The following is a 13,189-nucleotide window of genomic DNA, read 5'->3' as shown; positions in this document are numbered from 1 at the left end:
TTTCACTGTCATCCATACTAATTCTTCTGGCCACTGCATGCGTTTACTTATTTCCCAGTTTTGTAACTTTTGCGCACATTCTGACCTAAAGCTGTTAATGGAAATCTCAAAATTTCTGTCAGACTAGAATTGTGCTCTTTTCCAGAAGACACAAAATATTTGCTAACCAGAAAACTGAATATTTATCTTGGCTTTCATTTGGCAGGAGGGGAAAAGAAAAATAAAAGCCCATAGCAGAGCAAATCAGTTATACTTTCAAAACAAACATAATCCAGCATGAATGATATCCAGCATGAAACTGTTAAATTTGAGCTTTAAATCCATAGGTTTTAAAATACCTTGCCTCCAGAAAAACAAACGGTGTGGCTCCTATGTCAGATTGCGTCTTATATTGGATTTCTGTACAAATCATTCCAGATCTTTTGATTTGTACATGTCTGCTATTGGGAGAATTAAGATGAAAAGATAAAGATGAAAACTGGTACAAGTTATTGGGTTAAGCATCAGAGTTTACAAGCATGTAAGTCTACATTTTGCTAATTCGATATAACTGTCAAAGTAGATCTGCTTTTGGCAACCAGTGTAGCCAACTGCAGAATCAAAACTTGCTATTAAAACAACTTCATTGTAGTTTGTTGCAATTCCTGTTTACAAAAAGATCTTAAGATTGTTATTTCTTTTGTGATCAGTCTTATTTTGTAATCAGGAGCAGAACTTACCCCAGCAACATACTGGGACACTGCAGTATTAAGCCATTCTGCAAAAAAAAAAATTATGTTTTTGTTGGAATGTCAAATAATGTTCCTGCACTAAAATGTTCGAGATCAACTTATAGCCCAAAGTGGATTTTTAAGACTGATCAAGGTTCACTTAACAGTTTAAAACTGGCTGGATATTGGTATCAGTTGTTGTTATTACAGAAATTTGGCCTAGTTTTTAGTGACAAGACAAGGGGGAATGGCTTTAAACTCTAATGTTAGATTTTAGGAAGAAATTTTTCACTCAAAGGAAGGTGAGTGCTGGCACAGCTCCCCAGAGATGCTGTGGATGCCCCATCCCTGGAGGCGCTCAAGGACAAATTGGATGGGACCCTGAGCAGCCTGATCTGCTGGGTGGTAGCCCTGCCCATGTCTGGGAGCTGGACCCGCTGATCTTTAAGGTCTCCTTCAACCTAAGCCGTTCTATGATTCTGTGGTACTAAGTGATTCATTTCTGGCTCGTGTGGCACAACAAATTCAGAGTACCTTTATTACAGGTATTTAAGAAAATATTATATGTATTTTTCATCCAGTTATAGAAAAAAAAAACAGAATAAGTGGGAAAACACAAATGAGTTGTTTAAAAATTATAGTGCAGACTGTTCCTTACACAACTATCTTATGTCTTTGATGTTTTTGAAAAAACAGATGAAGCAACTCTATAAAACATGGAACTGAATGTATAATTAATCAGGAATTTTGTAAACAAATGTTTTACTCCTTTTTTAATGTTGTTGACAACATGCTCAAATGAAGAATGTTTTGTTGAAATGTATAGTAACATAAGTGATGTTTGCAGATGAGAGATGTAATTGGAGCAGCTACAGCGGGACAGAACTACTATCGTTCCTGTATGGATAACACTGTCTCTTATATGAACACATATTCAATTCCAAAACTGGTTCAAAATCGTGTTCGAACCTGGTATGAATACACGTGGGACTCCCAGGGAATGCTGGGTAAGGCTTTTCTATTCCATTTGTGTAGCAGCTGAGTGATCTCTGCAGATATAGCTATAAGGTGAAATGTACATTTCTTCTTTGCTGAATTTTGAGGGTGAGAGGAGGATGTTCAGTTTCCTTCAGAAAAGCAAAAAACTCCAGAGTCATATGACACTTACTGTGTCACAAATTGTATTAATTTACATAATACTCCAGTTATAAGTTTGGACAACATTCATAATTTAAAAGAAAGAAAAGGCATACCACCTATCTTCCTTATTTGAACTCAGGAATGCAAGAATTTCTTCACCAACCGCTTCACTTCTGTGAAGTTATGTTTCTATACAATGCTCAATTTTACACAGTCTTTCTTCATTTATATCTGTATTTTTTCCATCTCACAATGTTTTGCTGTTGTTTGTCTTTTCTTTTCTTTTCTTTTCTTTTACAGATGAATCAGAATTACTGGAGCAGATGCCAACCAAAATGCAATTAGCCATTGCGATTGATGTGAACTTTGCCATTGTCAATAAAGTTGACCTATTCAAAGCAAGTACTTTAACAAAGGAATGCAGTAATGTGTGGTATTTGTAGGGTGGAAAGCTTGTTTTTTTGCTTCTTGCTACACAAAACAATACATTTGTTAATACTCAAGGCAAACTATGTCTATTACATACCTCAGTCAGTGGGCACAGGTCAGGACAAAGCCAAGGGATAAGTTGGGATTTTTCTGTGTGTGTAAAATCAGATAAAAATGAGCAAATGAGGTTGAGAGACAGACCTGTCATACCCACATGTTAAAGCTGATGTTATGTTCGGACCCTAAGTGATTGCAGAACATAGTTATCCACAAGAGCCAAGCATAGAAGAATACGATTTTTGACACAGTTCACCTTGCTGTCTACTGCTCAGCACTGTCTGAGAGATCACCAATATAATATCCGTTCTGAGAACATAAGTTTGATGTAGTGAAAGCTGTGCTTCAGTTACATTTTGTTCAAAGAGTTTTCTCATTGTTATCATGATAGGTTTCCAGAGAGATTACTTTAATGCAGTACTTAACATTGGATTTGTGACACAATAAGTGGGAAGATGTTGCATTTTCAGAAGTAATCTTGAAATACATTAAGCTTAGCAGGTGTTTTGGGGTTTTTTTTAAGGCAGTTGCAAGAAATTGTGATATCTCTGTTTAAACATTACATAGTAGAACTGTTTCTGCAAGATTTTCTGAAGACATGGAATTCACAGATTCATACCGGCATTTTACATTATCTGATTTTTTTTCTGGATCAGTATTAAAAAGTATTCCCTAAGAGATCTACAACCCACAGCAAAAAACGCTGCATTTCTACAGCAGTCTAACTTAGGTATAAAGAAGCTTACTGCATTAAAAATAAATTAGAGATGGTCAACCCAAAAGGAACTTTATCAGTATCTGAAATGAAAGTTCTTTTATGTTCTTTATAAGCTGGTCCTTGCCATGTTTTCCTTTTACATGCTACATGCTACTTCAGAAACCCAGGATTGTACATGTCATACTATGCTATCCAGTGTAAGCACTAATAATCACTTGTTTTCCTGGATCAATACAGCATAATTCTGATTATTTTAACAGGGATGTGATACTCAGATGATATATGACATGCTGCTAAGGTTGAAATCCATTGTGTATTTACCTGGTGATTTTGTCTGCAAAAAGGTGAGCACTGCGGTGTAGTAATACATATTAATATGTATTTTAGAAAAAGAGTTCAGATAGAGGTCAAAAGTAGCCTTCAAATAAAATTAATTCTGAGTGAAGAAGATAATATAAAAATAATTAATATACTATGTATAATAATAACAACTTTGCTCTCAAGTTTCAACCTAGAACAAGACCATGTGGATTTTATTGTTATCAAACAAAATTACAGTAGCATGGGAAAGTTCATAATGTAAACATGACTTATCTGGTGACATCTCATGAAGTCTGGGTGTTTAAATTGGAGCAAGCTCAATTTTTGTATAGTTATATAGACAAATGTAGCCTACAGATCTCAATCTGTGATGCTTTGCATGTGCTTCATTTGCATATCACAAGCTCTGAAGATAGATTCCCAAGAATGTAGAAAATACAGTGCATCCCATACTGCTTCCTGCAGCAGGACCTGATCTTGCTCTGTATTCACTCAGTGTCATCTCCAGACTGTGAACTGAATGCTGTCACATTGTCCCTTAGAATTTTAGCTTAAACACAGTCTTATATAGCAAAGGTAGATGACTCATCTTCTGACCAAGTGATCCCAAGTCTGTTTGGTCCAACATCTGTGGTAATCCTATTGACGCTGTAAGTCATAGCAGGTAATAAAATCCTGTTGGAATTTGAGAGCTCCTACATAGATGCACATTGACCTCATCAGACTTCACTTAGGAGGCTCTGACATACAGGTTTGCAAAAGCAGATTATGAGATAGAAGTATAAGCCATATGTTTTCAATTCTGGTGGAGCTGCTCCTGCATTTTGACTTTTAAATTGAAATTGCTGCTATACTCCAGTAACATAAGCAGAAAAGTAATTACTTGCCTGTCACTGAGATATTATGAGAACTATTATGATTATGTTTATTCCAGGTTGCCTGCTTTTTATGATGATACTGATGAATCTTAGCAGGTCTTGTGGAAGATAATAGGGAAGCTAATAACCTCTTAAACCATCCAGTCATTAAACAGAATTAGACAAATTTTTGAATGATTGTTTATTCTTATTTTCCTTGTAAATTAGTTAACTGAAGCTTAGAAGCAAGAGAATGAAAACTGAAGTTTTTTAAACCATAAAGCACAGGCTTTTTTGCACTTCATTAGATATGCTGCGGAATTACTTTTGTTTCCACTAGAACAGAGGAGGAAAGTGACTGATACAATCCTGCTTGTTATTAGTCTTCATTTTTCAGGTTGGCCTGGATGGTTTAACTTCTGCTCAAATACTGTCTCACATCAATTAGATACACTAAATCAGTCCTTACAATTGTGCTCAGTGCTAGGCAAAGAAGAACATTTATTTATCTGTAATGCTGGTAAAACCAGGCATAAGAAAGGGGAGAGACATTTACATAGATGTTTGTCAGATGATTTTACTTTAAAAAGAAAACCAAAAACAGTGATCATTACCTATGTGTTTCTGTTCCTAGGGAGAAATTGGCAGAGAGATGTATATCATCAAACAAGGTGAAGTTCAAGTCCTTGGAGGCCCTGATGGCACAAAAGTCCTGGTTACACTACGAGCAGGAGCAGTATTTGGGGAGATCAGGTTGGTTTACCATTATTTATAATACTTTCTTCAGAAATGGTTAAATAGTCAATGGTTAAATAAATGGTTGTTTAGCTTCTCTCTGGTTAAGTATGAGAGACAGCATGGAAAGGTTAGAAAGCTGGGTGAGGTCAACCAAGAGAATGCTGAGCAGGAATATACAGATACCTGAGATAAAGTCCATGTAAGTGAAACATCAGAGACTAATCTGCCAAGACCTCAGAATCCTAAACAACAAATAATGTATAATATGTATTCAGGACAATGAACACACGGATACATGGATGGATTTCTCCTTCAGGATTTAAAAGGTTGAGCACATCTCCCAGTTCCAAAGTCTGCACAAAGGCAAGACCAAATGTATTTTATTGCCTGTATAGTGAGACCAGCTGCCCTTACACACTGGAGAGTAAAAATGATAATTTCCAACAAAGGAGATAAAAAATCTAAGAAATCTATAATCAATACAGATTGATTCATTTAGGAGTTGAAGGAGACATTAAGTTGACGAAAATCAGCATCTACATTTTCAGATGCATTTCTTTAAGAGAATATAAAAGAGAAAAGGGTCTGACATACCAGGTTTGGGGGTCTAACTTTCTCTGGAGAAGAAAGTTTTTCTCAAACAGTTACAAATGTTTTTTTATTTTCTGCACATAGCTGCTTTGCAAAATCCATTAGCTCTTCTGTGCCTTGTTCACCAATTAGACAACTAAGAGCTAGATTTTAGGCACTGCATCCTCCACTGATGCTGGCCTGAGGAAAAGTAACAAAATACATGTGCTGCTGCATGTGATAAACTGGATTCTTGATTTCTTCCAGCTACACTCCTGTTACTGTTAATCCTCTTGCTGGTAGCCTTAATCTGCCTTTTGAAAAGTGGTAATCAGCTTTGTGTTAGGTTTATATTTATCTTCTGCTGTGTCTCCCGTTGTGGTAGTGGAAACTTTCCCATTTATTCATCTATGGGTGTACAGAGCCTTCTCAGAGCTGTGTGTGGAGAACACTTGATATACCCCATAGATACAGACCTTCCTCCTTGAGTGGGAGAGTGAGGCTATATCAGCTCTTTGCAAGAAAGTTATTTTAAAAGTGTTTCTCTGTGTAACAATACAACACCAGAGCAAAGCTTTGAAAGAAAATGGCATGTTGTGCGCTATGCAGAAAGTATGAGAATGCAGGTAGGGACATGAACTGAAAGGGTAAAAGAAAAGCTGCAGCATCCCGGAGATATAATACATACAGAGTTTTCAATTATTTATTAGTTTTGCATTTGGAGCGAGGACATTGTTTTCATACTGGGGAATGTTCATGATTGATTTGAAAACAAGGAAGGGATTTTTAATGTTTTGATCTAACAAAAGCGAGGACTTGTTTCCAGATGAGATCTACACAGCTGCTTTTAAAGATTCATTTCCCAGTATGTTTTATTCTTCACATAATTGCCGGGATGGCCAGCAAAGCCCTCAGCAATGCTTTTAACCTACACTTCTCGTCTTTTTTTATTCATCGTTGACCCACTGTGTTGATGGAGACAGCATACTGGTACAGACACCGTTATTTTGCATATGACAGGCAGTGGATGAACCTGATGAGAAAACAAATAGCAACTAGCAGAAATCTCCAAAACTGAAAAACAAAGACACAAAGCACTAAGTATACCAGCAGAAATTTATCCTTTTCCTTGTGGCAGTATGTTAGAAAATAATGAGTTTATACAGTGCCCTTCTGTATAAGCTCTGTCAAGGTCTTCTGAGTACTGTACAGCAGAGGAAAATGAAAAGAAAAAAAAAAAAAGTCTTTAATGGATGAAATATTGCTTTATTTAGCACATCCAAGTTTTCCCCTCAGCATTCGTGGTGTGGTTAACACCTGGGATTGAACTGTCATCGTTTCCACCTGATTTTTTTAATCAAGATTTGTGTAGACAATCATGTCAGTTTCATTCTGAGCGGTCTAATGATATGAATTATAAGATACTAGCTATTTAATCTCACTGTTCGAAATGCATATAAATCATGCTTATAAAGTCTCTATGGGCAAAGGAGTTGAAGACAACAAAGAATGTTCATTCCTGTTCATTCCTTTCAAAAATAGCTCCTGAATTATACTAGAAGGCCAAAGCAAGACTGATGTTCAAGCCAGTCTTTTGCCAATCCTGTTTTAAAAATCATTGCAGGAACAGATTAAGCAATAGGAGCTGCCTTCCAATTAACATCTTACCCTCATTACTACTTTCCTGTACTGATAATGTCATCTTAGGGAAACAAAATAATCTCAGAAACAGAGGCAAAATGGATGCTGCCATAATGAGAGCCTGTCTGCATAGATAGCTGAAAAAGGAAGAAATTCAAGAGAGGGAAACTACAACACAGCACTTCATTAGCCCAGAGAATTGTACACATTGAACTAGCTGTCCTAATTCATTCATTTATTATTATCTCACTACAACAATTTCCCATCAGAAAATGGAAATCCTGGAGAAATCACAGCATTTCTGCCAGGAAGATTTCTAAATGCTTGGCTTGGTTTTTAGCCTTTCAGTGGGTGTTGCAACTTTAACTTCCCTTTAAAAAGTCAAAAACTAAAGGGAATATTCAGCTTTGTTAAAGACTGAGTTTCTACTTTGGCCCAGCAGCAGTAGCTGCTGCTTTTCAGTGAGCTCCGCCATTTCAGGTCTGACATTCGTCTCAGAAGCCAGATCCGGACTCCTTCCTGATTTACCTGCTCTTTCCAGATATACAGATATAGCCAGTTGAGGAGACACTGCACTGCACATTCAGGTGATATGCACACCATTCCCTGGATCAGTTTGCTAATTTCAGTGAATGCTTCCTTCCTACTGAGCTGAGCTATAAAGAAGAAATAGATATGCTAAGTCATTGCTTTGACAACTTCATACCTCCAGGTTTAAATTGCTATCATAAGAATTCAGAAGTTATCATCTCATGCAAGTATAAAATCATTTCAGGCTAACTGCAGTAAAAACTATAAGGTAAAAAGGCAATTTCCCTTATTGCTGTAAATGTTATAGCATCAAGAACCACTGCAAGGACAATGCCAATTATTTGTACAGACTGAGTCTATCACATGACTTTCAGCAGAATGGCCAAAACAGAGTCCATAATGCTGCCTTTACTCAAACAGGATTCTGTTTGAACAATGACTGCCTCCGCCATGAAATTCACCTCACATCATCACCGTAAGAAAAGTGCTGTTCTCTTTAGTCCTATCTATCTGCCTCAACAAAATGAGCTTGTTATTAGGAAAGCATGGAAATGATTGTGCAATGACTTGTTGAAACGTGATTTATCAGAACTCAAAAACTGTTTTGCAATTTTCTTCAACTGCCTTTCTTATTGTGCAAATACTTCTCTGCCTGAGAAATTGTGCAGCACTGTAAAAGAAGACAATTTGCTGCATTTTATACTTGACTTCATAGGTTGATTCTTATCTTGGAGCAAAACTTTGTGCCTGTGTAAAAACAGCCTCGTACACAGAGTTCAGAGGTCTTGTGATCCTTTATAAATCAATTATATTATCAGTAGAATCTAATGCTTATAAGTGCTATATGCATATCCTTAATATTAAAAAACAGTACTGGTATATCCTGATTAGTACTGATGATAAGTATATGATCATTTTTTATAGAGTCCTGACTATCCTTTATTAATAGCCTTTATGTTTAGTTATTATAAAATATACTTTATACACAGTAACACACTGTGAAACATTTAAGGGAGAAATCTCTATGATGAATCTCCTTAAATAGTGATAAAGCAATTTTACTACTAAGAGTAAAATGCAGCTTCTGTTGCTTAACATCAAAGAGGGTCAATTAATTCTTTCCATTTTGTTTTCTTCTGGACAATTTAATTTTCATGTAGATACCATTCCAATGTCCAACCCCTGCTTGCTAAGCTGTTCTAACACTTTACTTTCTAAACAAAATAGCCTTCAGTTTCTGACAGACACATTTGTAACTGTCAGATTGAAAGGCCTTCCAAATCCATATTGTTAAACTTGCCAACATCCAAATGTGAGATGTGATATGTGAGAAAACCAAAACCCCACTGAAGTTATTCACTCAGGGAAATTACAATTCTTGGAGTCATTTATTCATTGTAAATATGCCTTCAATTATAATGGTCTTATACTGCTCTCCCTATGATGTTAAATCATTTTCAACAATAAAAATGAGGAAATGCCAAGTTCACACAAGGACTAAAACAAATGTGGTCATTGCTGTGGTGTCTTTAGGGAGAAATGTGTGACCAGAGAAGGGCAATAAAGCTGTGAAGAGTCTGGAGCACAAGTCTTATGGGAGTGGCTGAGGGAACTGTAATTGTTCAGTCTGGAGAATTGGAGGCTCAGCAGAGACCTCATCACCCTTGTTGTGCGGAGCTGGCCTTTCATCCCAGTTAACAGTGATAGGATGAGAGGAAATGGACTCAAGTTGCAACAGAGGAGGTTCACCCTGGATATTAGGAAATATTTATTTTCTAACAGAGTAGCAGTGCATTGGCACAGGCTGCTCAGGGAGGTGGTAGAGTCACCATCCCTGTAAGTGTTCAAGAAGTGTGTAGATGTGGCACTGAGAGACATGGTTAGTGGCCATTGTGGTGATGGGTTGATGGCTGGACTAGATGATCTTAGTGGTCTAATCCAACCTCAATGATTCTATGTTGGTGTGATACATCTCTTCCCAGCAACACTTTCCACAGTCCAGGACCAACAATCCTGACCAGAAGTGACAATATGTCTTCTTAATATAAGAAGATATTTCTGATCACAACTGCAAAGGGACTTTACAGAAATCAGATATTACACTGGGGTACATTAGTGAGCTTTTTTGTTACGTTTTCAGTGGAGAACCAACTTCAGAGATTCCTCACTCAAGTTGCGAGTTGAATAACAATGTTTATTTTCATTGCAGCCTATTAGCCGCAGGTGGAGGAAATCGACGGACTGCCAATGTGGTGGCTCATGGTTTTGCCAACCTTTTCATTCTAGACAAGAAAACACTCAATGAAATCTTGGTGCACTATCCTGACTCAGAAAAACTTCTGATGAAGAAAGCCAAGTATGTCCTAAGAACAATTTTTAAATCATTATGTTTAGCTTGTGAATGGACAGTTGTGGCTCCTAGATATATTTCCATTCATTTATCTGAAGAATAATGTAAATATATTTGTATTTAGAAGTCAGATTTTGTCTGCTAGTACATACAGGAAGCCATGCTTCCACGGCAGGGATTACAGTAGTTGTGTGAATGTGGTAAATAGAGGAAAGTCCCAAATGCAGCTGCACTTCAGGTAACAAAACAAGAGGCACAGATGTGTATCAGGACAAAACTCCTTACACTGACAAGAAGTCAGAAAATGCAAGACAGATGTGTGTTAAGCTGCAGGTTTTCAAAGATGCAACCAAACACCTGCAATTAGTTCTGCAGAGATATGCTTCAATGCACCCATAGGCTTCATAGGCTTGCATGCCTTTCAATATATGAAGGACCAGTAAGAAGCTGATTTAAAGTAACACCTGGTAAGACAGAAGATAAGCACACAGATCTGAAAGCTGTGCATTCTGTGTCACCAGAAAAGCCTAAATATCTGTTCTGTAGGAAACTTTTTGTCTGTTGAACTCTTGTCCATGGCATTCCTAGCTCATACTATGAGGTATGACAAAAACAAAAGTAAGCCTCAAATCTGTAACCATACAAAAAGCCAAAGACATTGAAGAGCCTAAATTTTCTCCAAAGTGCCACGTGCCAGCCAGTTACTGTGGACTCACACAGTGACAGTAACAAATACTGAGAAAAGTAAGCTCTGGTACTCAGTTACTGAAGACCAACAGCACATATTCTTGGCTTTCAGATGCAGTGAGGGGCCCCTAAACAGGCTGATATGACGCCCATGGCACAAAGCAAGGTAGTGTCAGTTGCACAGATCTTGCCCATCTGTTAAGAGTTTTCACATCTGTCGTCTTCAGAGATCAGTTTTCAACACCAACAGGTACAAAGACAGAACAAGCTCACTGACTAATCATCCCTGGCAATTATCCTTCCTGACTTCCAGCTTGTTTGAAAACAGTGGTACAGTCATCATTACTTGTTATTTCTGTTTCAGTGTTCTACACCTTCATCTCCTGCTTCTTTGCCCACTGTAATCATATCCTGCTAAATCACTGCATTCTGCTTTCTCCGGGCAACTTCTCTCCATGGAAGGTGTTTAATAATTACCCATCCCTCATATCTACATCCCCACGTGGGCCCAAAGCCCTCTCTACATGTAGGGCAAATGAGGGCAATGATAGAGCCTTTATTTGAGTAACAGGCACTATAGGAAAAGATAACAAAAGGAATTAACTCACCCCTCCTGGTAACAGCTTGGAGAAAGGGATGAGCTGAGGAATGTGACCCTCCCCTATTTGTACAGTCCCCTAAAGGAGAAAAGGATGGGTGGAAGGGAGGAACTCGCCCAGACTCAGATTGCACAGAAGTAGGGTGGCTCCAGACCCCCCCACTGCTCCAGGCACTCACATACTCTCCCAACTCACCCACTGTTTCAGACTGTGACCCTGGGATTCCACTACACTAGATATCAACCTTAAATTGGGTTGTGTAATTTTATGTTCTGTGCATGGTCAGCCATGTCTCCAGAAAAACTAGGCACCAGCAGAAGACTTGCATTATTTTGACAGAGATTTGCAGTTATGTTCAAATTTGGAACCAAATTAACAGTGTTCCCAAAGTTACAAGGTATAAATTTCTACCATCACCATTCATTCTCACTTCCTCCAATTAATCAGCACAGCTACTGAAAGGTGTGAAAATCTAGTAATTTTCATATATTCACGGTAATTTACTGAAGAAGACTGAAAAATGTACCACCACCTGACAAGACCTACACTAAAAATGTAGTTAACAGTTACTTACTCAAGCATCAGTTAAACTCCAGATAGAGTAATAAATGCTCTCTGAATTTGCATCCAGCAGTTCAGCAGTGAGACTTTCCGCCTCAGGTACTGAGTCTGTACATCCTTCCCCTGCAAGGATTTATCACCTTATAAAACAGTTCTGCTTTGTAGTACTTTAACTTGAGCCTACAGTAGTTTAAGCTGTAAGAAATGAGAAAGCAACTTCAAATTAGAACAGTATCCTTCAATTTATTAGATACTACCAAAGCTGGTAAAGCCCTCACCCTTATCTGCTTTCCTTTTGCCATTGAATCTAGAATAAGTTTCAGGTTTTCATCCACACATGACATTTCAGTTTTGCCAGAACATCTCCAGCTTTCATTGCACTGCTCTGTGTTCCCATTTCTTCCTACCTCCAGGGTGCTGCTGAAAGAGAAGGGGAAACCTCCTCCTGGACCACCAGTGCAGCAACCCCGGGGCTTGGCCGGTCTGTTTGGGCAGAAACAAGAAACTCCAAAACTGTTTAAAGCAATGTTTGGAGCTAAAGGAAAAGGAGGCCTTGCTAAGCTGCTGCAAATGAAGAGAGAACAAGACATTCAGGTAACGTCACAGATAATAGAACAGATTCTTTCAAGTACTGGATAGAGAAGTAGGAATTATACCAGGAGGGCTTGTGCAAATGGAACAGACAGAAATGCAGCTTTAGAGCACTCACTAGCAAAAACTCCAAGTAGCTGAGATACAGTCATGGTAATTAATCTCTGTAAATGTGGACTGTAAAATTTTGCTAAATCTTTCTTGATCTGGACTCTAGGAAGAACAGATTAAAACAAGAGCAAGGAAAACATCAGCAAACAAAAACCCTCAAGAAAAGAAAGGATAAAACAGACCCTAAAACACAAAACAGAGCATCTGATCTGATAATGCATATTTGCCAACTTTAAAGCAAACAGGCTTGGCCATGGAATTGGGGCACTGGAAAGTATGTGCAGAATCACATTATGCTTTTATTTTGTATGCTTGCATAAGTACATAAAGGAAGGTGAGACCTGAGGGAAGGTTTTGTGCACCAAAACATGCCTGCTTTGTCCAGCTGTATTAGTGAGAAACAGGTATTATCACTACCCACAAGCTCTTTCTTGGTTTTATTGTTTTGTGATCTTGAAATAGTACTTTTCACATGGAAATTGAAAATTCCAGCAGTGGAATACAAGTTGAATCCTATTTAATCTTAGTATCCCCGTGCTGTGCCTTACCACTGTACATACAGAACAGGATTTTTTCCT

The 13,189-nt window shown here is 37.9% G+C and overlaps 1 protein-coding gene across 1 annotated transcript in view; it reads left to right on the top strand.

Moving 5' to 3' along the window:
* The window catches only part of CNGB3 (cyclic nucleotide gated channel subunit beta 3), a 52,796-nt gene extending 40,248 nt beyond the window's left edge, over positions 1-12,548 (top strand). The window contains exons 12-17 of the mRNA XM_032442595.1: positions 1,558-1,717; positions 2,151-2,248; positions 3,315-3,398; positions 4,867-4,985; positions 9,922-10,068; positions 12,323-12,548. Coding sequence (XP_032298486.1) covers positions 1,558-1,717; positions 2,151-2,248; positions 3,315-3,398; positions 4,867-4,985; positions 9,922-10,068; positions 12,323-12,548 — 834 coding nt within the window. The remainder of the gene's footprint in view (positions 1-1,557; positions 1,718-2,150; positions 2,249-3,314; positions 3,399-4,866; positions 4,986-9,921; positions 10,069-12,322) is intronic.
* Positions 12,549-13,189: the final 641 nt, after the last annotated feature.

Source organism: Coturnix japonica, chromosome 2, assembly GCF_001577835.2.
Source record: "Coturnix japonica isolate 7356 chromosome 2, Coturnix japonica 2.1, whole genome shotgun sequence".
Classification (NCBI taxonomy): Eukaryota; Metazoa; Chordata; class Aves; order Galliformes; family Phasianidae; genus Coturnix; species Coturnix japonica.
This window is presented reverse-complemented; position numbering and strand designations above follow the sequence as displayed.